Raw genomic sequence first — 26,812 nt, forward strand, 5'->3', positions numbered from 1 at the left:
GAACTCTATTTCCCTTTCTGGTGGCAACCCTGGAAGCTCTTCAGGGAAGACATCCATAAATTCTCTGACAATAGGAACATTTTCCATGCTGACACCTTCTACAGATGTATCTCTCACCAATGCCAAATACCCTTGGCATCCACGCCTTAACATTTTTCTAGCGCTAATCGCTGACACCAAATTATATGGAGCCACGCTCCTGTCACCATCAAAGCTAAATTCTTCCACACCAGGTATGTGGAAATACACCTTTTTGTTCCTGCAGTCTAAGGTGGCGTAATGAGTTGCCAACCAATCCATCCCCAAAATTACATCAAAATCCATTACTGGTAGAGGAACCAAGTCTGCTGGGAGGATCTTTCCATCCACCACTACTGGGCTACCCGGAAAAACCATATCTACATCTATATTGTCACTAAGTGGGGTAGTTACCGACAAAGGACATTCTAAGGTTGTAGGGTTTCTACCCAACCTCATGGCAAACACAGGGGAGACAAATGAGTGCGTAGCACCCGGATCTATTAAAACACGAGCCTCATAGGAACAGACCAGAAGATACCTGCCACAACTGCATTTGAAGCTTGAGCATCCTAGTGGGTCAGGGTGAAAACCCAAGCTTGACCCCTACCCTGAGTGGCAGAACCCTGATACTGACTTCTACCTCGTGATCTGCCTCCAAATCCACGTCCCCCTTGTCCTCGGCCCTGTTGGCCACTAAACTGACTGCCTGCCATGCTGGAAGCACCCGAATACAACTGGCGAGGAACATTTGCAACAGAACCCTGTGACCCCATCTGTGGCTCACTGAACACGGGGCATTCCCTAGCAAAGTAACCTGGTTGGCCACACCTGAAGCATACTCCTGAACCCATCAAACAAGGTCCTGAATGTCCTCTTCCACACTGTGCACAAGGTGCCAAAGAGGATCCTGAACCAGACCCAGAACTACTGTACCCTGAACTGTGACCACTGCTGGATTCGTATCCAGGTCTGAACCCTCGAGGTTTGTGTCTAAAAGCACTCTTCTTGTTCCTACTTTTTCCTCTGTAATTACTCTGGCCACCACTGTCTGGAGTACCCATTTGGGGAACACCGGTAGAACCCTCTGCTCTATTTTTCTTTGCTTTTCCGCTGTCATCCACAGCATAGCTAATCTCGATCTGTCTAGCTCGATCAACCACCACATCAAAAGACTGATCAGACATCATGGCCAGGTTCGCATACCTCCTGTCAAGCCCCTTTAAGAATCTCTTCACCTTCATAGTTTCTGTAACTACTGCTGGAGGGGCATATCTGCTCAATTCCAGAAATTTTATAGCATATTCATCTACAGACCTGCCATTCTGTCTTAAGGCCTCAAAGGCCCACTGTTTCTGATCTCTGAAGCTTTCTGGCATAAACCGATTAATGAACAGTTCCACAAACTGAGTCCACGACAAACCCTCCATCCGAGGTAACACGTAGTCATTCATCCATTGTCTAGGCATAGGCCCCATGACATGCTGTATACACTCTATTAGTCTTCTATCGACCAATCGCAATTACATTTCTGCTGTCTGAGAATCCAAAAACCGATATGCATCGTCTGACACATCATAAGTACCAGGCACCAATTTCTTGAAATTTATGATCTGTTTGTAAGGTTCTCCTCTTGGTGCGGTGGGCTGCTGCTGCTGTGGAGGGTGGACCATATACTGCGCCATCATATCGATGGTCCTCTGCAAACTAGCTAGAGTAGCTGCCATGGGGTCCATGGGACCCTGTGCCATGAAAGACTGATCCTGAACTGTTGGCAGCTGCTCTTCTATTTGAGCAGCTCTAGGCCTCCTACCCCGCCTCCTCGGGGCAAGCGCCTCATCCTGTGCCGACACCTCGTCAGGCACATCTGGTTCTGGTGCAGTGGCAGCTCTCCTGCTTCTACACATTTTCCTGAAATTCAGCAGCATTACCCACAAAATTCAAAACAGCATGTTACACAGCTCTATAGACTCATATTTATACATAATTATATGAAGCAGAAACTAGAAGTAAAGATGACAATGCAAGACAAATGTGGACCCTATTTTTCCGCATGTGACTCCTAGTAGACTCTTCCCAACACTTTAGATGAACATTCCCTAAGAATCTGGAGCCTAAGCTCTAATACCACATTTGTCACGACCCAACCTATGGGCCGGACCGGCACTAGGACCTGGGCCAGCCTAAAGCCCCCGAGGCCCGTAGTAAGCCTAACTATTCACTTAACCCAACTCTAAGGCCCATTTGGGCCCAATTTCAAGAAATCAACTGGACAGAGTCCGGCCATAAAGTGGACCTTTCAACGGGGAGTTTTTGACTCACCCGACCTGTAATCAAAATATATCATCACTTGGGGAGCTCAGCTCACCATCCACATACTCAAATCAACATAAAGATAAATGGGAGCTCAGCTCCCTCATCAAGTCTATCAAACATGCATATAATAATTTTTCAGGTCCACATAATAATTATATTACAGACCCGAATCATTTAAATATTTCTAACACATGCAGAAATTCTAGGAGTTAATAAAATTACACAAACATTGATAAACAACCTGCGAGGAAAGAAAGCAAGTTAACCTCAAAAATATCCTCCTGTGGCCTGGAAAAATATTGAACAGGAGTGAGCGTTCGACTCAGAGAGTAAAATATCAATTTTAACCATAATCTCGATAACTATCTAAAACTAATGCACCCTGTCGAGTGAAATGCAACATCAACAACATTTTCACATCATAACATCAAAAAGGTAATTTAGAGCACTCACACACCCTGTAATATCAATCATAATATATGGGAGCTGATCCCCTATACAGCTCTCTTAAATCCAACCTGGTGCCAGCTAGGAACTCAAGCCGGACTTTCGCTTAATAAACCAAATCGGGGGTCCCAGCGAAGAACTCAAGCTGTGACTACCCGTCCTATCCATAGTCCACACCACATCACACGCACGCCAACGCACGCACACTGCTCTAAATTACCACAACAACATCCATGGCACTTTACTTGATTATCAATGCAACATAAATCGTGCCTAGAGTTTAACTACATAAATATATGCATATAAGTGATGCATGGGCATGCTTGAACATATAATAATAGTGAAATTACAATTAAAATTAATATTTTACTCATAGACTTGACAACGGTCACTGTGGCGGCTGGGCGGAGGAAGAAGGCTGTCCCGGCTCACCTGACAATTACATTACAATTTTTAATATAAATGACTCAATACAATTAAGAAAAGACCAAATACGTCCTAAGTCGTGCCGAAAATCCGGCAGAGTCTCCCCTATATCTAGGACCTACCCAACCTGCAAAAGGGCTCAAAACACACTTCTATATTCACAATCCATATATCCACAACTCAATCACATCACACAGCCCCTCCTGGGCCCATCAAATCAATCATTCATCACAATATGTAAAATTTCAATTTAGTCCTTATAATTGATCAATTTTGCAAAAATTGCCCAAACAAGCTCTAAAAATTCTAAAACTTTTCCCCGCGGTCCTTAGCAATATCACTAGGCTATTGCAAAAAGAATCATAATTTTCTGAGCTACCATGAATATTTTATGGATTTTTAACCCTATTTAAGCATTAGAAAATTATGAAAAAGCAAGGTTCGGGTTCACCTTTACCGATTCCGACTTCGGGAACGCGCTCGGAACGTCTGACAATGGGGGGGTAGCCAAAACCTCGGTCCAATTCGGAGACTTTTCCGGTAACGGGTCTGTCTGGCCTGAAATTTGCAGACCCGGTCAACTGTCGAATTTCCGCGAATTGAGGATACCTACATGAAGCCCACAACACGGGGGTTAGTACATAAATTTTTCAGAATTTTCTAAGCTCATTTAATACTCAGAAAAACACTGCGAAGTTCCGTGGGAGCGCTCTGGTACTCTCGATTTTCTCGTGGGATTCACGGATTGCGAGAAATCTAGCCCGAAAGTCAAAATGGGCTAAAACTTCCCGGGCAAAAATTGGACAAACCGCTCGATGGATTTCGGCGTTCTTGGTATCTATGGAAAGCTCTCGACGAGTAGATGATTTTAGACACAAGACCCGGTCCGATTGGTGGCCGGATCGGTCGGATTTTGGCCGGGAAGTCGAAACGTCTCGCGCGCGAGGAAGGGGAGTTCACGCGTGTTTTTCGGCCGTTTGGGGCGACGGCCGGCCGGGGGAAGGAGGTGGGACGACGCGTCGGTGAGCTGGGGTGGCGTGGGAGGTGGCTGGCAGGTGGGCTGGGGCGGGAGGAGAGAGAAAATGGGAGAAAGAGAGAAGGGGGAAGAGACGTACGCGGGAGGAAGAAAAAGGGGAGGGAGCCGGTCCGATTCGATCGGTCCAATCCGGTCTGGTTCGATTCGGCCGGTTCGATTTGAAATACAAAATTTTGAATTATTACTCTGCCTCGGGACCGAAAACGAGGTCCAAAAATTCCGAAAAAATTTCAGAAAACTCAAAAAAATTCGTAGACTCCAAATATATTTTTAGTTTTACCATGTGGTCTTTAAATTAATTTTTAAAAATCATCAAAGTTTATATTTTTGAAAAATCGAACCTGATTTTTAAAATCCGAAAAATCTCAAATAATTTCTTAAAATTTAAATAAAATTAAAATACCAAAAATACTCATAAAATAATAAAATCTAAAATTTTGGGGTGTTACAAGAGTAATTGATATAGCATTAAAAATTTTAGTGAGCATATAAATAATAAAATAGGAGAATTATGAAAGTATTGAGAATTAAAAGGAGTGTAGAAAATAATTATTTAGAAAATTTGAGAGAAATTAAAAGAATATTGAGAATTAAAGAGAGTGTAGAAAATAATTCTGTAGAGAATTAATGACATATATATATGTCGCAAGGGATTTTGCGGTCGCCTGAACGAACCCTCATCGAAGTGGGTAAGAGTGAGGAGTCGCCACTTTAATTTTGAGGGGAATTAAAGAAAACCATTTGTGAAAATAGATTGAAATGAAACCACTTCAAGACAGAGATTCTAGGTTCGGGGTCCGTAAACGGGTGGGGAAGGTGTTAGGCACCCCACCTCGTCCCTTAATAAGGGTAAGTAGATTTAATTTTGCATTAGTTAGGAGGGCTTGAATAGACATGTTAATCCTTTTGACTAAAGGAACGTTTGATTTTTCACTAAATTTGGATCACCCAGATACATAAGTAAATGAGACAACCTTAGTGAGTTACTGTTGTATGTTAATTTTATTTGAAAGGAATATTTTATTAAAATTTAATTTAAGAATCGGATAAGACTCTACTCCGAACTCTTTAATAGTTATTAAAATTCTGAGTTGAGACCTGATAAGAACTCTCCTCCGATCTCTATTTAATATTTATTAAAATTTTGAGTTGAGACCGGATAAGAACTCTCTTCCGATCTCTATTAAGTATTTATTTTAAATTTTGAGTTGAGACCGGATAAGAACTCTCTTCCGATCTCTATTAAGTATTTATTTTAAATTTTGAGTTGAGACCGGATAAGAACTCTCCTCCGATTTCTATTAAGTATTTATTTTAAAATTTTGAGTTGAGACCGGATAAGAACTCTCCTCCGATCTCTATTAAGTATTTATTTTAAAATTTTGAGTTGAGACCGGATAAGAACTCTCCTCCGATCTCTTTTAAATTAACAGGAACCTGAATGGGCTCTTTCCGATCTCCCGAATTTTAATTACAGCTACATGTCATAAGGACCTAAAGCTAAGGATTCTGGCGTTCAAAGGTGCTGGGGATAAGGCTTCTTTTAACTAATTGGTATTTTGTGACTAAATAAGGGAAGACGGACTGAATTTTGCTGACCTCCCCTAAGGTCATTTTACCAGTATCCTATCTGTACCCTTTTATTTATCTGGGTTTTGATTTTTATTCCGCCTTATGGCATTATGCTGGATCGCCTCCCGTGTCAGCCTAGTGATTCAATTTTGCTATTTCCCTGACGTGTTATTTAGACCCTCTTTTTTCAAAGAGACACTTTAAACACAGTTACCTACATTTTGTCTAGCTGCTTTTACGTAACTCGAAATTTGGATGACTTGTGTTCAGAAATAATAAAGATTAACGAAAGTGTGGGTTAGCCAACACAGGAGTAAACTAGAGCGTATCTTTCCTTTGTATTTTTAGCGTGACATGAACTTAAAGAAAACAACAGGCATAAGAAAAAGAACAAAGGAAATACGTGAAATGAGAACTAGACTTAATAAAATGACAATATTAACACTGACCTGTAGGGAGTCGAGTCTATTGAACTTAACTACAGAATCGCAAAAGGTAGCAAGATTGCAGGTTGGCAGCCGGAGGACTATGATTTGCCTCGAAATGAAGTACTCTTTGTTAAAATGTAAACAGGTCAAAATAACCAAGCTTGAGTGGAGTTAAGCTTAGACAATGTGAATGGAAATAGAGGATAACGGAGACAGAAAGTGAGAGTGCCACAGGATAATGAACGAACTGAAAATAAAAAAATTTCAGTATTCAAGAATCCCTTTTGCAAGAAAATACTTCAGAAAACTAGTTTCAAAAGTCTTTTCTACGAAAACTCCAAAAAATAGCAGAGTAACAAACTGAATTAAATTTCAGAGTTCTTTCACTATAGTTACTGCCTCTTGTTTATATTTTTTTTCGTCCCTTTGAACAGTTTTCAGGCAGGTATTTATAGGAATCGGGTGCTCTCCATGAAGGGTCAGGATTTATTTTGAGGGAGATGGAGGGTCTGGATTTTGAAGGACATGATAGGATGCTTGAGAATTAAAGAGAACCAAAATGAACGGCTGAGATTATTCTTCAGAATATTCGTCCTTTTCTTCTTTCAATCGGACGGTCTCAAATCCTCGTGTCAGGAATGATCTGAGGGCTAAGAGCGAAAGACGCTGGTCTTGTCGTCTTGTCTCTTGATCCAAAGGTTCCGGGTTTGTCCTTACAAGCGAGATCAACGGTGGAGATTGGGATGTACAGGACTGTTATGACATACCCTGGCACCTGTCAGTATTGCGGGCGATTCTTAGGCGTGCGGTGGAGATCTCGTCTGCCACGCTTTAACTACCTCGGCTCTGATTCTGACGACGGTTATTTGGGATTTGTCTTATTCCTTTTGCCTTCCGATCCCTCCCACGCTCCTATTCCGATCTCTCATGCTAATCTCCCATCTTCCGATCTCTATTATTCCGATCCCTAGAGATCCCCAAATGATGTAATTCGATCTCTTGGAAATAAAAGTCAATTATCATCTTATTATTATTGCATTGATTATTTTCCGATCTCTGATGTGTTTATCCGATCTGGTTCCCAACTGAACAACCCTTAACTAATCCGCAATTCGAAACATTTATCTTAATATGCCGATCTCTAATTAGCCGTTCTCTTTATGGAATTTGAGAGACGTGTCAGAACAGTTGGCGAATCCCGTTAACCGATGCATTGCCTGGGACATCGTGAGCATTAAATGCTCGAACGAGTATAAATAGGGGTAGGGGTTAGCTAGTTTCTTACTTTATGCCATTTTCTGTCTCTCGCAAGCAATTCCAAAACTCTCCCGATTTTTCAAGCTCTTCCGACTCTGTTCAAGCTCCGGTAAGGGTTTTAATCCTTCTTTTAGCTTTAAGTTCTTTGTTTTCCTTAAAAATGAGCGGCGCCAAAGGTCAGAGAGCGGCAAGCCCACCTTTCGTCCATGTTTCATGGTCGTCTGATGAAGAAGAGGTGGTCGGGCCGAGCGCACAACCAGAACCTCTTAGGGTCTCCGTTCCAGCTCGGGGGCGGATCGCACCATCAAGGCATGCACCTTCCTCAGGGAGGGAGAATCTTCCCATGGACGAGCTACCATCGATCTTGCAAGAAACCGATCTGCAGTCGTTTAGCCAGGAGTACAACATAGAGCCCGATTCATATGAACTTATCCGGTGTCACGGCGATCACCGAGCCGATCACTCCTTTGAAGAGAATGACATGGTGATGGTATACGAGGAACAGTTAAAGGCCGGTCTTCGGTTCCCTCTGGATGACTTCTTCAAGGAGGTCCTAAAATTCCACGGAGTGTGCATCGCCCAAATTCACCCTAACTCGTGGCGGATCTTGGTAGCCTTCCGAGGCCTATGCCGAGCTAAGGGAATCAGACCTACGGCTAAGGTGTTCGCCGAATTGCACAGGCTAACTCGCCGAAAGGACGACGAGCATTGGTTCTTTCAGGCGAAGCCTCATTGCAAGCTCTTCACCGATCTGCCCTCCTCCCTTAAGAATTGGAAGAACCGCTTCTTCATTCTGAGGAGAAAAAATCTGACCTGCTTCGAGGACTTCCCCCGTAGCTGGTGGCACCAGGGGCCCTTGATTCCGAAGCGTATTACCCTAAACAAGGAGGAAAGCCTAATAGTGATGGAGCTGAAGAATCAAGCTGCCACTCAAAAGTACTCCTGTTTAGATGTGGTGACTGCCGAGCTGCATCATTGGACGATGGAGTTGATCACGGGTGAAAAGCGCGGGCTTCAGCTCTCTGATCTTGGCATCGGTATTTTCTATTTCTCAGATCTTTGGACCTTAGCGATCTCACTGACCTCCTTTTTGTGTAGGTATGGCGGGTGATGAAGGTTCCAGGAAGCGGAAGAAGGAGAGAGAGATTTCCCGGAAAATAAAGGAGATGAAGCGTTCGGCACTACTTCAAACACCTGGCCATGAACCTGGGGAGACGCAAGGAGGCCCGCCCCAACCTTCGGGTCGCCAATCACTGAAGCTGTCCGATCTCCTCCTCAACAGGAAGAGCCGCCTCCACCTCCTCCAGTTGCTCCAAGCACAGAAGGGGGTCGTTCTCAACCTCCTACGAGGCCCCCTTCTCGTGGCGCCCAAGTACTGATTGCCTCCCTAGAGAACAACCGGACCGTTCGAGAGAACCCCGATTTTGCCAAAGTTTTGGGGTCTTCCATCTGCCTTCGGGAGGATCGGGACAGACTGTCTCCGGACAATCTTGACGACATCCTAACCCGATCCATAAGTCTGAATGTAGAGTGCTTGGTGAACCAGCACATAGTCCGGGAAAAGGCGCACCGCCTGGGTAAGGAGGTCGAGAAGAAGAGTCAAGAGGTGGCATCCCTCCGATCCCAACTCTCATCCGCTCAGGATTACATATCTCAAATTGAGGGGCGGATGAAGTACTATGAGGATAAGGTGGCCGAACAGACTCATGTTCTGGCTGAAAGGGATCATGCTCTTAGAGAAGTCCAGGCACTCCGGGCCAACGAAGCTACTCAAGTCGCTCATCTTGCTGAGGAGCTTAAGGGAAAAGATGAAGAGATGGTGACTGGAATAGCCGGTGCCTATGTGAACGCTCACAAGGATCTCTTGGCCGAGCTGCAGAAGCGTTACCCAGAGGAGGACTTCTCTTGGATGGCCGACGTGGCTCCCGAAGGCGAGGAGGAAAGCGAAGAGGAGGCCGAGGGTGAGAGAGAAAATGAGCAAAATATAGATCAGTGGGGTGATCCCCAGTAGAATGACTGTACAAATTTTTGAAATGAAATGAAGTGGAATGCCCTTTTTGTTCGATGAATGGTTATGATCGGAAAATTTCTAAATTATTAAACACTTGATTGTCCGAGTATGTTGAAATAATCAAGATGATTATTAACCTAAGTGTGAGAGATCGGAAAACACAATGAGCATGAGATCGGTAGGGAAGAAATCTTTGAAACAGACTTGATTAAAATTGGAAATTTGACTTGAACACTTAAGATCGAAATCCTCATTAAACCGGACCAAAACCTTAACTCTTAAACTTTTGAAAGGGAGATCGGCAATAAAACTGGTAAGAAAAGATCTAGTTCACTTCGTTTATACTACAACGGGTCGGAGAGATCGGTGAGCGATTTAATAGACTGGTAAGGATTTGACTGATGTGAGGACTTAGCATTGATTCAATTCTTTGAGGAGAGATCGGAAATGTGACTGTCTATCAAAGAGAGATCGGAAATGTGACTGTCTATCAAAGAGAGATCGGAAATGTGATTAACTGTCAAAAGGAGACTTAGTACTGAGGTCAGTTTCAAAGTTTTATTGATTTTGGGGATCGGCCAAAATATGGTGTCGACAATATATATATATATATATATATATATATATATATATATATATATATATATATATATATATATATATATATATAAATAAATGAATTAGGAGTGGAGTGAGGTATTTATTGAATTTTTTTGTATTTAAATAACTAGTTTGGTCCGGTTTAGAACTATCGGTTCAATCCGGTTCAGAACCGCCGGTTCACGGTTTCTAAAAAATATAAACCTAAACCAAACCGTAAAAGGGCGGTTTTCAGTCCGGTTCGAAACCGGTTCCGATTTTGACCGGTTTCGGTCCTGTTTTGACCGAACCGGTTCCGGTTCGGTTCCGGTTCGAAACCGAACCGTGGCCACCCCTAGGAGTACTGTTCCCTTCTTCCCTTCTCCACGCTCATCACAGAAAATTTCTTTCTACAATCCTATCTCCTCAAATGCCCACAAAATATGCCACCCTCGTCTAGGCCCCGTTGTTGCCGGGTAGCCGTGATCGGCGCAGGTGCCGCCGGTCTAGTGGCTGCCCGTGAGCTTCGCAGAGAGGGCCTCCAAGTGGTACTGTTCGAGAAAGATGACCAAATCGGTGGTACCTGGGTGTACAATTCCCATGTCGAACCTGACCTTCTCGGGCTCGACCCCTCCCGACCCATCGTTCACTCCAGCCTCTACGAGTCCCTCCGAACCAACCTGCCCAGAGAGTCCATGGGTTTTATGGACTTCCCGTTTGTGGCCCAAGAAGAGGGTGAAACGAGAGACCCGAGAAGGTTTCCGGGTCACAGAGAAGTGTTGCTCTATTTGCAAGACTTTGCAAGGAAGTTTAGGATTGAAGAGCTGATTAGGTTTCACCGTGAGGTGGTTAGCGTGGAGCTGATTGATGATCGGAAATGGAAAGTGAAGTCACACAAGAAGAGAATTGAGAGTGATGGCGATAATTATGGGAATGATTGTTTTCTTGATGAGGTTTTTGATGCTGTGGTTGTTTGCAGTGGACATCATACAGAACCTCGTATAGCTGAAATTCCAGGTATTTTGTGCGTATAGCTTAGTTAATTTTACTCTGATAGCTTCTAATCTCTCTCATTTTTTTCTTGGTTTTCTTCTTTTTCCAATGTCCTTTCTGTTTTATGACTTTTGCTTAAAGCTTTAGAAGAAAAGATTATTGACAGACATGTTAATCTGGATATACTTTCCGGCATGTAGGCTGGTAAAGTTAGGCACCTTTTTTTTCTTGCTAGTGCCTGTGCAATGCCTAAAGGTGTTTTAACTCTGTCTTTATTTATTCTGGTTTTCTTTTCAGGCGTCGATTTGTGGCCTGGAAAGCAAATACACAGCCACAACTATCGTACTTCAGAGCCTTTCAGGGATCAGGTATGCGTGAGAACTCTCTCGTTGATTGTTATATTTGATGTGCAAATCTTTCTACCAGTATTAGTTGCGTGAATGTATCTATACTGCTTAAAATATGAATGAATGTATTAGAACTCTTATTAGCACCTAAAATGAGGTCTATATGATGTATGGTTTCTATACAATTACAGAGCTTGGGCCTTGGGAGTACCTCAAGCTTGAAAACTTAAGCATAATTATCTAAGATTTATGCTATGGAAGCCAGGGCAGTGAAAGTTACTTCTGTTGCACCTTATAACAGTCATATAATCTCTTCTGCATGTCTGTTATTTTTTTTTTTTTTTTTTTTTGTAATTAATTGCACTCTTTTGTTAAACAATGCATCTCCATGGGCAGATGATAATTATAATAGGCCATTCCTGGAGTTCTGCTGATATATCCGCTGAGATAGCTGCAGTTGCCAAAGAGGTCCACATTGCATCTAGATCAGTTCCAGATGGTACATATGAAAAACAACGCGGATATGATAATATGTGGCTTCATTCAATGGTAAAAATATTGATCCCTGAAGATGATTGCGGATGAAGTCTGATACTTGGAGACAGCTTGATCTAAGATGCTTCTTATTTTGCAAATCATGCAGATAGAAAGTTCCCATGAAGATGGTACTGTGGTTTTCAGAGATGGTAGTGCTATTGTTGCAGACGTTATTCTGCATTGCACCGGGTATTTTCACTTAAGTTTACTTTGGTTAAGGAACAAGGGCTGTCTTGTACATAAGCTCGCATGCTGAATAACATGAATAGATGACAGTAAGTGAAAATGAATGACTGAACGTTAAAATTGCAATCTTTCTGTTTTGAAGGTACAAGTATCACTTCCCCTTCCTCAAAACCCATGGCATTGTGACTGTTAATGACAATCGTGTGGGGCCACTGTACAAGCATGTTTTCCCCCCTGTCTTGGCCCCATGGGTTTCATTTGTTGGCATACCATGGAAGGTTGATCTCTGTGATGTTATTTGCCTTAATTTTGATTGGATATTAGGTTTTATTGCTGGAAGTAATCTTTTGCATATTATTTGTAGTAGGTCACCCCTTTCCCAATGTTAGAATTTCAAAGCAAGTGGATTGCTAGTGTTTTATCTGGTAGAATTTTGCTTCCATCTCAAGAGGAGATGGTGGAAGATGTCAACTTTTTCTACTCAACACTTGAAGCTTCTGGCATACCTAAGCGATATACCCATAATTTATTTAATCATCAGGTAAGCCTCATGTTTGGCAAAAAGTTAGTCCTCTCTCTGTTTTTGTAATTGCCCTGTTAATTAGTTCTTGACACCAACTTCATTACTAGAACCTGATTTACCTTCTCCTGCTTAGCCTAGTGGCTCTGTATTAATAAGAATATATACCACGACATTTAATGTCTTCTCTTCTTGATCTATGGATGATAACAGATTTTTTTCGTTTTTCACACAGCAATAACAAACTTGGATTTAAATGTGAACTTAGTTAATGTAGTTGCAGAGATGCCCCCCTATGCATCAATTAAACACAATATGCCTCTATTACCTGATTTTCTGTTAATTTTGGTTGTGATATTTGCAGGCTGACTACAACAATTGGCTTGCTGCACAGTGCCAATGTCCAGGCTTTGAAGAATGGAGAAACCAAATGTACTATTATACTACCAAAAACAGTACTGTCCGGCCCAAGACATACCGTGATGAATGGGAAGATGACCACCTGATCATTCAATCCCACGAGGACTTCAAGAAATATAACTGAAATGAGGATAAAAACAAAATTTGCATCTCTACTTCCCAAAAAAAAGAAAAAGCATTTTTTAAGTGAAGTAGATCAAACGAATCCTTGCATGATAAGCTTTCAGCACTCAGCAGACCTTACATCTCAACTACTTGTATTAAACGATCCCCTGAATGTGAAGGGAGTATAAAGTTAAACATTGAAAAATGGATGATATTCTATGGACTTATTGCAGTAGACCAATATGTATGGGAATAAATTCATTTCAAAGTGAAATTCAAATTTATACATTTTAAATTAATTTATGTATAATTCAAATGATAGTTGATTTGCCTTCTAATTTACCAAATTTAGATTTAAATCTCCAAGCTAAAACTTAGAAAGTATGTAACACCCCAAAATTTTAAATTTTATTATTTTATGAGTATTATTAATATTTTTATTTTATTTAAATTTTAAGAAATTATTTGAGATTTTTGGATTTTAAAAATCAGATTTGATTTTTTGAAAATATAAACTTTGATGATTTTTAAAAATTAATTTAAAGACCACGTGGCAAAATTAAAAATATATTTGGAGTCTACGAACTTTTATGAGTTTTCTGAAATTTTTTCGGAATTTTTGGACCTCGTTTTTGGTCTCGAGGTAGAGTAAAAATTCAAAATTTTGTATTCTGAATCGAACCGGCTGAATCGAACCGGACCGGATCGGACCGATCGAATCGGACAGGCCTTCTTCTTCCTTTTCTTCCTCTCCCGCGCGCGTTTCTTCACCTCCCCTTCTCTCTCCTCCCTCCTCCCCTTGCTGCACCGCCGCCTCCCCTGCCACCCCACCTCGCCGGCGCGCCGCCTCAGACCTCCCCCACGGCCGGCCGCCGCCTGGAACGCCGAAAAATGGCTCTAGAAGCGACGCGCAGCGCGCGCGCGACCTTTCGTCTTCCCGGCCAAAATCCGACCGATCCGGCCACCAATCGGACCGGATCTTGTATCTAAGCGGTTTGTCCAATTTTTGCCCGGGAAGTTTTAGCCCATTTTGACTTTCGCGTTAGATTTCTCACAAATCGTAAACTCCACGAAAAAACCTAGAGTACCAGAGCGCTCCACTCGTCGAGAGCTTCGCGGGGATATAAATTTCAAAATTTTTCGACACCGTTTTTCGGTGGGTCCCACGGAACTTCAGTGTGTTATTCCGAGCATTAAATGAGCTTAGAAAATTCTGAAAAATTTATGTACTAACCCCCGTGTTGTGGGCTTCGTGTAGGTATCCTCAATTAATGGAAATTCGACAGTTGTCCGGGTCTGTGAATTTCCGGCCAGACAGACCCGTTACTGAAAAAGTCTCTGAATTGGACCGACGTTTTGGCTACCCCCCCATTGTCAGACATCCCGAGCACGTTCCCGAATCGGAATCGGCAAAGGTAAACCCGAACCTTGCTTTTTCGTAATTTTCTAGTGCTTAAATAGGATTAAAAATCCATAAAATATTCGTGGTAGCTCATAAAATTATGATTCTTTTTGCAATAGCCTAGTAATATTGCTAAGGACCACGGGGCAAAGTTTTAGAATTTTTAGAGTTTATTTGGGCAGTTTTTGCAAAAATGATCAATTATAAGGACTAAATTGAAATTTTACATATTGTGATGGATGATTGATTTGATGGACCCAGGAGGGGCTGTGTGATGAGATTGAGTTGTGGATATATGGGTTGTGTGTCACACCCCGGCTTAGGGGGCCCCAGCTCAAACCCCTCTATGGGTGGCCTTCTTGCCAGCGTACCCTTCTAGAGGCCGGGCCTGCAACTCAAATCAGTACTGTCCGCTTTGGTGGAGTTAATCCCTTGGCCCTGCAGAGCTAGGATTCGAACCCATATCACCTCACGGTTTTACTCGCCTCTTACCAATTGAGCTGGACAGTACTGATTTGAGTTGCAGGCCCGGCCTCTAGAAGGGTACGCTGGCAAGAAGGCTCACTAGAGGGGCTTGAGCTGGGGCCCACTAAGCCGGGGTGTGACAATTAAGCTCAATTGGTAAGAGGCGAGTAAAACCGTGAGGTGATATGGGTTCGAATCCTAGCTCTGCAGGGCCAAGGGATTAACTCCACCAAAGCGGACAGTACTGATTTGAGTTACAGGCCCGGCCTCTAGAAGGGTACGCTGGCAAGAAGGCCACCCATAGAGGGGCTTGAGCTGGGGCCCCCTAAGCCGGGGTGTGACATTGTGAATATAGAAGTGTGTTTTGAGCCATTTTGCAGGTTGGGTAGGTCCTAGGTATAGGGGAGACTCTACCGGATTTTCGGCACGACTTAGGACGTATTTGGTCTTTTATTGAATTGTATTGAGTCATTTGTATTAAATAATTGTAATGTAATTATCAGGTGAGCCAGAACAGCCTTCTTCCTCCGCCCAGCCGCCACAGTGACCGTTGTCAAGTCTGTGAGTAAAATATTAATTTTAATTGTAATTTCACTATTATTATATGTTCAATCATGCCCATGCATCACTTATATGCATATATCTATGTAGATAAACTTTAGGCACGATTTATGTTGCATTCATAACTGTGAAAGTGCCATGTATGTTGTTGTGGTAATTTGGAGCAGTGTGCGTGCGTTGGCGTGCGTGTGATGTGGTGTGGACTATGGATAAGACGGGTAGGCACGGCTTGAGATCTTCAGGGACCGGTCCTTCGGTAGACACGCTTGAGTTCTTCATTGGGACCCCGATTTGGTTATAAAGTGTAAGTCCGAAATGAGTTCTTCACGCAGCTTGGAATTAAGAGAGCTGTATAGGGGATCAGCTCCCATATATATATGATTGATATTGCTGGGTGCGTGAGTGCTCCAAATTACCTTTTTGATGTTATGATGTGAAATTATTGCTGGTGTTGCATTTCACTCTACATGGTGCATTAGTTTTAGATAGTTATAGAGATTATGGTTAAAATTGATATTTTACTCTCTGAGTTGAACGCTTACTCCTGTTTAATATTTTTTCAGGCTACAGGAGGATTTTATTGTGGTTAACCTGCTTTTCTCCTTCGCAGGTTGTTTATCAATATTTGTGTAATTTTATTTACTCCTAGAATTTCCGCATGTATTAGAAGTATTTATTTGATTTTGGTCTGTAATGTTATTACCATGTTGGACCTGTAAACGTATAATGATATGCATGTTTGATGGACTGGATGAGGGAGCTGAGCTCCCATATGTTTTTATGATGATATGAGTATGTGGAGGGTGAGCTAAGCTCCCCAATTGAGTATTTACTGTGTTTACAGGTCGGGTGAGTCAAAAACTCCCCGTTGAAAGGTCCATTTTATGGCTAGACTTTGTCCGGTTGATTTCTTGAAATTGGGCCCAAATGGGCCTTAGAGTTGGGTTAAGTGAATAGTTAGGCTTACTACGGGCCTCGGGGGCTTTAGGCTGGCCCAGGTCCTAGTGCCGGTCCGGCCCATAGGTTGGGTCGTGACAAAGTAATTCTTGAATGCACAAGAGATGTGCCTTTGGATGCATTAAGAAAATAAATTAGGGTAAATTAATTGAAACGTTTTCTGAGCCATGGATAGATTTCTCCTAAAAATTGCAAGAGCTAATAACATCCATCAAAATTGAAAATATTAATTAGACCAGGGGAATAAGAAGTAAGAAAGAACTTGGTAAAAAATAATAGCAAAAGCATTGGCAGGAGCATTTTATATCAAATAGGTTATAGCATTTTGCATTTGGAGAAGGCAAAGATATTATATCCAATTAAATTAAATCAAATTAGAATTTTAAAAAAATTATTATTATAAAAATTAAATTAAATTGAAATCAAAACAAAATCGCGCATCTTATTAATTGAAAATAATTATAGAAAATTATTAAAAAATAAAAATTAAATTAAAATACTTATTTAATTTTAAAAATAACAACTATAGATTGAATTTTAATTTATAAATATAAAAATTTAAATAATTTATTTTTAATTATTTAATAATAATTAAGTAATTTTAATACTTTAATTTAAATTATAATTTTAATACTTTAATTTAAATTATAATAAATAAAATATAAATAATTAAAAATTAATTAAAAAAATTTAAGAGTGTCTGTTAATAAAAATTAAAATTTATTATTTTGAAAAAATTACAAATGTCTAGAGAGAATGCAACAAATGCTTACGTGTCAAATGCGTGTAATGCTCAAAACTTAGATAGTATCAACAAAAATTAAATCTTGAAAAATAGCTAGGCACTGCATGACTGAGCTAAGAGAGAGAGAGAGAGAGAGAGAGAGAGAGAGAGAGAGATTGAGAAACAAGGGGAGAGCTTTGGAGTTTCCTGCAGATTGGCATAACCTCCCCTTTTCTTCTTTCATCCTCGGCCTTTCCAAAGTAGTAACCAAAACACCAAGCCTTCAATTGCTGTGTCAATCTCCGCCGTGTCTATTGGTCTCAAATTCTTTTGCTACAACTACACAACTACAATACATATTTTCATTTTCTTGGTATATACTGTATGGCAAATGCATCTAATTTCTTTACACCTTCAGTTCCAAGCCTTAGGAGGAGGATTAAACCTTCAATAGGGATTATTGGATCTGGGTTTCTCTCCTCCGAGAGTATATCCAAGAGGGTATTTTGCTTCAGCTCCATTGAAGGTGCAGAGAAGCTTTCTACTTCTCAATCTCGAACACCCGGGTGAGTGTTTAGGTCATTGAAAAACTTCTTTGTTACATATCTGCAAATGGGTCTATACGTGGGTTTTGATTGTATTAGCTTTGCTTGCTGGTTCAAATGGTTAATTGGTCTAAATTTCTTGGATGGCGAATCTTTCCTGTTGTTCTGCTTTGCTTGTCGCATGCATGAAATTTATACAATTTGACACTTAGAATTGAAAGTAATCAAAAGTTTTTGGACTGAAAAGATATGCGGATTATGTTGTGGTCATTGTACTATAGAACAGCTCTCCAAGAATCTTTTAAGTTCATACCGGAGTAGGATTAAGCAGGTCCTAGAAAGTTAAGAACTGACTGAACTATATATTCACAGATTATTGATTATATTGGAGGTTAGTGCTTAATATTTGTAAGGGGCTATACTTATTTATGGTATCATATTTCTTTTTAGATGAATCTGATGCTGAAACAATTTGAATTGCTGACTGAACGAAGATTAATCCAAGTTGTCCAACATTCTTCAGTTGTATTAGCTCCTAGGCATGTTAGTGAAGTCTTTTGTTTGGATTCTAGTGTTTCTTGGAGGGCTAATTTAATGGCACTAAAACAGCTGGATGAGGTGTTTCTCAGTGGTGAAGTTGCACTTGAGTATAGGGATAAGCTTCTAAATACATTTTATTGTCCCTCAGGAGGTAAAATGTATGCTTGCTAACTTCATGAACTTAATAACTTTATACTGGTTTCAGTTCATGGCATACATACTCAACAAAAGTTGGCTTATTGACAAGCTGGGGAGATTAAGTTGGAGTCTTGGGAGTTCCAACTTAAGAGGAAGCTGACTAGCCAACCAAAGTCAAGGGAGGTCACAGCCCCCTTGGTCCTCTTTTAATCTATCAAAGTCACAAAGCTCCTCTAATCCGTCTGTCGCCAAGCTTTGGTTTGAGATGATATTGGGAAAAAATTTAGAAAAAAATAGATTGAGGTTTGTTACATTATATAGCTATATAAGTGCAATTAGTTGAACTTGGTATGTTTTGCTTTATGTTGTGGAGTGTTGTCTAGTCTGATATTTGATATTTAGCACTTAGCACAGATATGGTGAGGTAGAACACAATAGAACACTCAAAGGGGATGAGAAACAATTCTCAATTTTTGTATTATTTCTCAAAATCAATAATAATCATCTGCTAAATACTTAGACGACTTAAGTATTTATAGCATAACAGCTAGTCCTACTGGTACTAGGTTTAGGAATCTTAAAATAAGAAAATTCTAAATAAGCACTAATTAGGAATACTAAACGGACTCAAAAATTATTAAATAAAATAAATGTCTACTTCCTAAATAATAGAAATCTAAACTTTTTAATTTTACAATGAAAAATTAAATAAACATTATTCCTAAATTGAATCTTCCTTGATTGCATCATATGGTGGGTTGGGAAAGTTGAAAATTTGCAAATGCGTGCAGCAGGTATTTGTATGGTTTGGATGTAGATCAGTTCTGGCCACTGGGGTGCTTGATATTTCAACTGTGTTATCTTCATGGTTAAAATTTTTTATTTTGATTAATGTGCATTTTGGAGTTGAAGTTGTGCTTATTTGAAGGTGAAGAATATCGAGTCATCAATTTGATCTTCTTCTTTGTGCTTTATTTAACTTTAATATGAGAGTTTACTCCTTCCATAGATCAATTGTATTTCAATGATTCTTATGACGTTTGGGAAAGTAGGCTGGCCATTGTCCATATTGAATATTGATATGGGTAACTACATCCTAGATTGTTCCAAAGTTAATTAGTATAAATACTGCTGTGCTTAATTTTTTTTTTTTCTTTTTAAATAAAGATTTATCATCTGGATCTATTACAGTTTGTGTGGTGTAAACTGAGCATTTTGGGCTATTTTGCTCACGTGTGTTTTGTACTTGTGTCCTGTGTGTGCATGAGGCACACTTGGGATAGATGTCTCATATAAACCAATGGATTGAGAATTTGAGTTTTAAAATGATAATCTTATTTACTATTGTTCTCATTCACTCCTGTAAATTCAATCTCTATATTTGCACAGGTTCATTACTAAAGGCTGTAAGTTAGTTGGAAGTGGTTCAGCAGCACCCACTCTTCGGGTTTCAAATGATGATCTTGCAAAAATTGTTGATACAAATGATGAATGGATATCCGTTCGAACTGGGATTCGAAATCGAAGAATTCTTTCGGGTCAGTCCTTGCTTGTTTGTGCATTTATTTTGTATCTGTGATGGCTATGTGCAGTCTAACATCTAGGCTTGTAACTCAGTCTCTCAATCACAATGCCTGAAAGCTCAGCTTGGGCCTAGGTGAAGGGCATTCATCTTGATGACTTGAGGCTTTAGTCCATGTGAAGTTGTACTTGTCTTGGTTGACATGTAATCATATGGTGTCCATTTCCTGTTTCTGCTTTATGATATCTCTTAATAGATAAATTGGGCATCTCCTGTTAGTACATTTTTAGGGTAAAGTGTCTCCAGGGAGATCTAATGGTTGCCTGATCACAAAACATTGTCTGTAGTATGGTAGTGCTCAAGGATGATTTGTGTTTCCATGAGCATTGTTGGTCACCTTATCTATGGTCAGTTGTTTACAGATTGGAAGTTGCAGTTGTTTTGTTCAATTTTCTTGTTTTTCAAGTGGTTATTAATTTGATTCCAGCACCACTGTTACAGGCAAAGATAGCTTGATTTCTCTATCTGTGGAGGCAGCTAGGAAGGCTCTTCAGATGGCAGAGGTGGAGCCTGATGATGTGGATCTAATCTTGATGTGCACATCTACTCCAGAGGATCTTTTTGGTAGTGCTCCTCAGGTATGAGGTTACAAAATGTGCATATCCCAAAATTTAATGTAGACGGATATACAGTGGTTCTCATATTTGATATTAGCTTTATGGATTCACTTTTCCTTTTAGTCTGAGTAATGCTGCGCATGTGGTGGACTGTTGCAAAAAAAGGGCTTTTGTTCACACATTAGAATAGCCATGTGCAGTTGTACTTTTTTATGTGAATCTCTGAATATATATTGAACTATTGATGTGTTTACCATTTATATTGTTTACTGCTTTTGGTTTTTTATGTACTACCCATATCTAGATGTATCATTATTTTATTAGCTGACATTTTAGTTTGATTCTAAATGCATATTCAGAATTCAGAAGAGCTTCCATTCATGCTGAATTTTGGGTAATTTTTGGATTTAGCTTCACTTGTATATCAGTCTAGTCTACAACTCCAATCTTTGCTCTAGCAGTAACAACCTCCAAAATCCTCTATGTTTCTCATTGCAACTTGGTGGCTCATATTACTGGATCACACATTGAAATGTCTTTGCGTAGGAAGTTAGTTGATAATTTTGGTTTGCCATAATGTTGCAAAGAAAATGAGTCTTATTATCCTATCTTTGGTCTCAAAACCATTAAAACTCTTAATTCATTTGTGGATGATTTCTAGCCAGGGGTGAGCACTTAACGGTTTTAGCCGAAAAACTGAACCAAACCGATTTAATTTATTTTTCAGTTTGATTTTTTATTTAATTGGTTTGGCATCAGTTTAAGATTTTATGATAGTTTGGTTGTTGGTTTGGTTCCGTTTTTTAACCGAAAAACCATAGAAAAAACCGAGTTGACTGAATTTTAACTTTGTACCAAAGTGTTGTCCTTTTTATGGTGGTATAAATCCACATATCCCTAAGAGGTCTTTTGTTTTCTTCTCTTATATATTCTCAGAATCTCAGTCACATAAACTGAGAAACCTGACTCCCTCCCTCGCAGACCCTCACTTTCCTGTCTCCTTCACTTTGCTTTGCTTCCCTCAGTGTCATCTCTTCAACCACCCATGACCCATCCTCCCATTTTCTTTGTTTTCATCTCCTTCACAAAGACCCTTTTTGTTTCATCTTCCCTCGGCATCATCTCCTTCATGAAAATTCTCTCAGTCTACTTCTCATTCTCTGCGAGATGAGTCTGCATGTGCTAGAATAAGAGAAACCATAGAATCCACATGCGTAGATCCACCGAGACCCAAGTGATGTAGAACAAACAAGAACAAAGAACAAAACAAGGACCTATCCTTGGAAAAGAGAACTAATTTTCAAAATATTATTGATCTCATAAAATTGTCATAACAAAACTTGTCTAATAATAATAGAAACCCTAGTTCTTATTCATAGAATTAGAAATCTCAATCACATTATGATTTTAGAATTCTAACTCAATCCTAATTAGGAATACTAAATAAAACCAAAATAAGCTAGTAAGTTATAAAATTCTTAAATAATAGACCTAATAAGATAAAAATTCCTAAATGCTAAAACTCTTAAATTTCCTAATTTTACAATGAGAATAATTCCTAAATTCAATCTTCCCATACTGCATTACCAAGTCATGGAGACAAAGACAATGGCTTTCCTCTAAGTCTTGAAGACGAAGACCCATCGACGGCCTTCTGCTTCTCTCCTTCTCTTCTGATCTAAGTCTTGAAGATGAGAAGGATCGCTTTATTTTGTTGGATTTCATGTTATGTGTCTCGATTTGATTGTTGAATACTTGGGTTTTGTTCAATTTCATGTTTTATGTTTGATCACATTGATTCAATTGGGGATTTGCGTTTTTTATTTTTGAATAGAATTGGGTATTGATTTTGTTGAATATTTTTGTTAATGGCTGATTTTTTTTTATTGTTGTGTTTTTTTATTGCTGGGGATTGGCTTGGGTTTGTGCATTCACTGGCACTGCTGCGTTGGCTGAGAGAGATGGAGTAGGGAACTGAAAAACTGAACTGAACCAAACCGAAAATTTTCGGTTCGGTTTAATTTGGTTTTCTCCATACTCTGGTTCAGTTCGGTTTGTATAATTTTCTAGTTCGGTTATTTGGTTATTTGAACCGAACCGATCGACACCTCTATTTCTAGCTTCTTACTCTTGGGTAACACATTCTAAAGCTTTTGGCACTAATACTTCAATTAATCTAACCCAATATTAGCTTTTCATTGCAAGAACCTTATATAATTTTTTCTAAAATTTCAGATACAAAAGGCACTACGCTGCAAAACAAATCCTTTAGCTTATGATATTACAGCTGCATGTAGTGGATTCGTCTTGGGTCTGGTCTCAGCTGCTTGTCACATTAGGGGTAAGAAACTTGTTTACTTTGTTCTGATGGCTGATGAGTCTTGATCATAGGTTTGAATAGTTGTTTACTACAGGAGGTGGGTTTCAAAATGTATTGATAATTGGTGCTGATTCTCTTTCTCGATATGTTGACTGGACGGATAGAGGAACTTGTATTCTGTTTGGGGATGCTGCAGGTGCTGTGCTTGTACAGGTATGCTCTTTATTTTGTCCATATTTCGTTTACGTAGTAATTGTATTATCTTAGATATTCCTTATGGTATTTGTGATTTAATTTTTTTGATATCATTGGTGGAACTTTTTTTGTTGGGGTTAATGACCCAAAAGAATCCATAGCTTTGGTCCAATTTGCAATCGTAGCCAATTCTTTAATTTTGTTAATTATATGCATGGAGTGAAAAGCAAAAGGGAGAGATCTAAAATGGCATAGAGGGAATTAGTATAAAAAAATTTACAATTTTTGAATATTGATGTGGAATTGGTTTCACATGCTGAATGGCAAAAAAAATCCATATAGCTGATCCCAATTAATTTGGGATTAATGTTATCAATTGTAGGCTTGCAATCAAATTTGAAAGAGCACATGCTAAAACTATCAAACTGCTAACATGGCATATATTTTATTCAAAAAAAAAAATCATATTAGCATATGGAATGGTATATTAAGTCTAAGACCTATAACATGCGATTAATTTTATTTTGAAAATTATTAATAATTATGTAACACTTGAAAATTGCAAAAACTGATCTTTTCATCGCGTCTTCTCTCTTATCTTTCCCTCCTGCTCCTTAAATATTTTATGAATAAAAAGTACATTGTGTCAAATAATTTCAAAATTTTGGGACACTAATGAGTTTGGTTATAATTAATATCATTGTGAAAGATTATACACATGATTGATGAAATTAATAGGATTGGTTATAATTGCAAATTGAACGAGAAGTTTGGATTTTTTTATTCATTATCCCTTTTTGTTTCAATGGTGCTTCTCAAGTGAATGGAGGAGAATGATTTATTTAGCTGATCTCAATTACTTGGGGATTGAGGTGATTCTGCATCTTTCTTCACTTGAGGCTATTATCCTTTAATTTACATGGATAACCTCTTCATCTTGGTTGATACTTGTTACCTTTGCTACAGTCATTAATGCATCAATTTTTGTAGATCATGTGTGGTAGTAGTAGTCAATCTATTGATCATATTTTTTGGTCTTGACAAAACATTGTGTACATTATCACACTATGCTGCTTCCTCAAGAGAGAGCTTTACTCTAAGGAAGTGTTTGGTACAAGGTTAAAAAATTGAAGGTTAAATGTTACTCCTATAAATTTTAGAGGAGTAATTGTTAAGGGGTAAAAAATAATTAATTGTGTGACAATTAATGATGTTGGGTGGGAGGTTAATAAAAAAAAAAAAACTAAATAAAAGTATGGTGTTGGTCAATTTGTTAAGCTTTCTTAACCTAATCCCCCAAATGTTAAGTTAAAATTTAACCTATTCACTTATAGCAATAAGGAATTAAAAGTTACAAGGGTAATAATTATCCTTTATAAATCTCATACCGAACGCCCCATAAGGGAAAATTGAAAGAGAATCATTATTAGGTTCATTTGTTAGCCGTGTCTGTTATCGATGAGTCGATTTAAGGTGAACAGAAATCTACATTAAACAGGTTTCATTAGGAGAATCATTTACTTATTAAAAAATTAAAAGAGAGAGAGAGAGAGAATCATTTGTAGTTTGGATCCCGATCCCTTCATGTGAGGCTTTAAGAGGGGGGGGGGGGGGTAATGAAATATATATAAATATTTAAATATAAAATAAATAATTGCTTAATATAAAATTTAGATGGAGGGACCATTTTGTTAACAAAACAAAATTTGATGGACATAATTCTTTCACATCGTTTCAAATTAACTGTAATTTGGATGAAGAGACCGTTTTGTGGTTTTTATAAATTGTTTCTCATAATAAATATGGGGACTTAGTGGTTTTTGACATACCTCATAGACTAATTTGTTATTCACCCTTAGTTCAAGCTCTCTATAAACTTAGCTCTTCCCCTGACTCCCCTCCTTTTTTTGGTTTTGTTTATTTATTTATTATTTATAGGTAACCAATCAATTTGTAGCTGCTAAGTTTGAAACTCTGTAATTTTGCAGGCCTGTGACAGCAAGGATGATGGTTTGTTTAGTTTTGACTTGCATAGTGATGGTGATGGCCAAAGGTATGTGCTTCTCATGTTTCCACTTCCCAGTGAAACATTCACATCTTTCTGCTGGGAATGTGACAGATCACTTATACTCCCTTCGTGCAGACATTTGAATGCCGCCATCAAAGAAAATGAAGTGGATCATGCATTGGGATCTAATGGTTCAATTTTAGGCTTCCCTCCCAGGCGCTCCTCATATTCTTGCATTCAGATGAATGGAAAAGAGGTTTTTCGTTTTGCTGTGCGATGTGTGCCACAATCTATAGAGTCTGCTCTTGAAAAGGCTGGTCTCACTGTGTCTAGCATTGATTGGTTACTGCTCCACCAGGTATGAATTATAGTCGCTGACTACTTTAAGTATTTGGGTAAAATTCTAATTTGATAATAAACCTTATTGTACCAGTAGATTGACAATACATAGAGACTCAGATTGATTAATCTTGTAAACATTCTAATAGAGAAATGTTGGCCATTAGATTGGTTCATGGATCACAGTGTCAATTTCCTATATAAGAGGACAGCAGAAAGTAGAAAGTTTACCAAGGCAAGAAAGCAAATAATTAGTTTTGATCTCATAAGTGGTGAAAATCACAAAAAGCAGGTTATGATCTGCTTCATTAGTAGGCTGCACATAAGATAAAAACTAGAAGGTTTAACAAGGATCTTGGAAATGATAAGATTTTAGGAAGTTCTACCATGCTAATTCTCCTCTTAACATTCTCAAATACGTGATGTGCCTCACATTGTGTACATGTACTTGTAGTGATGTAGGAATAACAAAGATGAAATTTTTGCAGGCAAATCAGAGGATCCTTGATGCAGTTGCAACACGCTTAGAAGTCCCACCAGAAAGGATCATATCAAATTTAGCAAATTATGGTAACACAAGTGCTGCTTCCATTCCATTGGCTTTGGACGAAGCTATTCGAAGTGGGAAGGTGAAGCCAGGCCACACTATTGCAACTGCAGGTTTTGGAGCCGGCCTAACCTGGGGTTCTGCAATTATTAGATGGGGCTGAAAATTTTCATATCCTATCTACCAATTATCAGTATAAAAGAGCTCCCTTTCTACATGTATTGGAGGTAATCAGAGGGATTGCAAATGCAAATGCAAAATCTCCAATGGCCCCCGTTTGTTTGCCTGCTTTTTGTAGGCGTCTTTATTTTTGTCCTCTAATAAATTTTATTCTTTTTGTTGAAGTCTCAAAACTCCTTGTATTTTCAATTTGATCACCATTGTAAGCTTTAGGTAAGGCATTTTATTTGCGATACATGTCTGTCTCGATCAAAATCTCCTCCTTCAAGCCAAGGGTTGATACTGTCCAAAGCACTTTCAATTGCAATATCACTCTTGGCATCAACTTCATAACTTTCTCCCTCATCCTCCTCACTAGGGCTCTCAGAATTTCCAAAAGCAAGACCAAAATCTATAACCCTGTATGCGCAGCTTCCTCCTTGGGTAAAATACTGCAAACTACGGTACATTTCCCCGGGAGAATGCCACCTATGTTGCGTTTTTGCAGACTAGGCTGTTCCTTAAAGAAATCCGTCTTACACCCAGCAACGAACTTTCTAAAAAATATTAATTAA

The 26,812-nt window shown here is 39.3% G+C and overlaps 2 protein-coding genes across 4 annotated transcripts; both read left to right on the forward strand.

The window, feature by feature from the left end:
- Positions 1 to 10,453: 10,453 nt before the first annotated feature.
- On the forward strand, positions 10,454 to 13,472 carry LOC110650221 (flavin-containing monooxygenase FMO GS-OX-like 4). Of its 2 annotated transcripts, XM_021805085.2 has the most exons (7): positions 10,454 to 11,107; positions 11,381 to 11,451; positions 11,827 to 11,979; positions 12,074 to 12,156; positions 12,296 to 12,431; positions 12,521 to 12,694; positions 13,038 to 13,472. In XM_021805085.2, exons 1-7 carry the CDS (start codon positions 10,534 to 10,536, stop codon positions 13,215 to 13,217), a joined length of 1,371 nt encoding a protein of 456 aa, XP_021660777.2. In that variant the 5' UTR covers positions 10,454 to 10,533; the 3' UTR covers positions 13,218 to 13,472. The 2 variants fall into 2 exon arrangements, with proteins under 2 accessions (XP_021660777.2, XP_021660779.2); XM_021805087.2 differs by lacking the exon at positions 13,038 to 13,472 and having other exon boundaries at positions 12,518 to 12,656.
- A 3,923-nt stretch (positions 13,473 to 17,395) lies between these two features.
- Positions 17,396 to 26,493, forward strand: LOC110650220 (beta-ketoacyl-[acyl-carrier-protein] synthase III A, chloroplastic). Of its 2 annotated transcripts, none has more exons than XM_021805082.2 (8): positions 17,396 to 17,873; positions 19,920 to 20,068; positions 20,554 to 20,690; positions 22,905 to 23,010; positions 23,084 to 23,202; positions 25,173 to 25,237; positions 25,328 to 25,550; positions 26,020 to 26,493. In XM_021805082.2, the coding sequence occupies exons 1-8, from the start codon at positions 17,692 to 17,694 to the stop codon at positions 26,239 to 26,241; spliced, it is 1,203 nt and encodes a 400-aa protein (XP_021660774.2). In that variant the 5' UTR covers positions 17,396 to 17,691; the 3' UTR covers positions 26,242 to 26,493. The 2 variants fall into 2 exon arrangements, with proteins under 2 accessions (XP_021660774.2, XP_021660776.2); XM_021805084.2 differs by having other exon boundaries at positions 25,409 to 25,550.
- Positions 26,494 to 26,812: the final 319 nt, after the last annotated feature.

This window comes from Hevea brasiliensis, chromosome 9 (assembly GCF_030052815.1).
Source record: "Hevea brasiliensis isolate MT/VB/25A 57/8 chromosome 9, ASM3005281v1, whole genome shotgun sequence".
NCBI lineage: Eukaryota > Viridiplantae > Streptophyta > Magnoliopsida > Malpighiales > Euphorbiaceae > Hevea > Hevea brasiliensis.

What these genes read in the sequence shown, in the direction of transcription:
- LOC110650221 (XM_021805085.2), top strand. Translation starts at nt 10,534, where the DNA reads ATGCCACCCTCGTCTAGGCCCCGTTGTTGCCGGGTAGCCGTGATCGGC. An exon ending in CAGAGCCTTTCAGGGATCAG is followed by an intron (nt 11,452 to 11,826) that starts GTATGCGTGAGA and finishes CTCCATGGGCAG; the next exon opens with ATGATAATTATAATAGGCCA. An exon ending in GTTATTCTGCATTGCACCGG is followed by an intron (nt 12,157 to 12,295) that starts GTATTTTCACTT and finishes TCTGTTTTGAAG; the next exon opens with GTACAAGTATCACTTCCCCT.
- LOC110650220 (XM_021805082.2), top strand. Translation starts at nt 17,692, where the DNA reads ATGGCAAATGCATCTAATTTCTTTACACCTTCAGTTCCAAGCCTTAGG. An exon ending in TTTTTGGTAGTGCTCCTCAG is followed by an intron (nt 20,691 to 22,904) that starts GTATGAGGTTAC and finishes CTAAAATTTCAG; the next exon opens with ATACAAAAGGCACTACGCTG. An exon ending in CAGGTGCTGTGCTTGTACAG is followed by an intron (nt 23,203 to 25,172) that starts GTATGCTCTTTA and finishes GTAATTTTGCAG; the next exon opens with GCCTGTGACAGCAAGGATGA.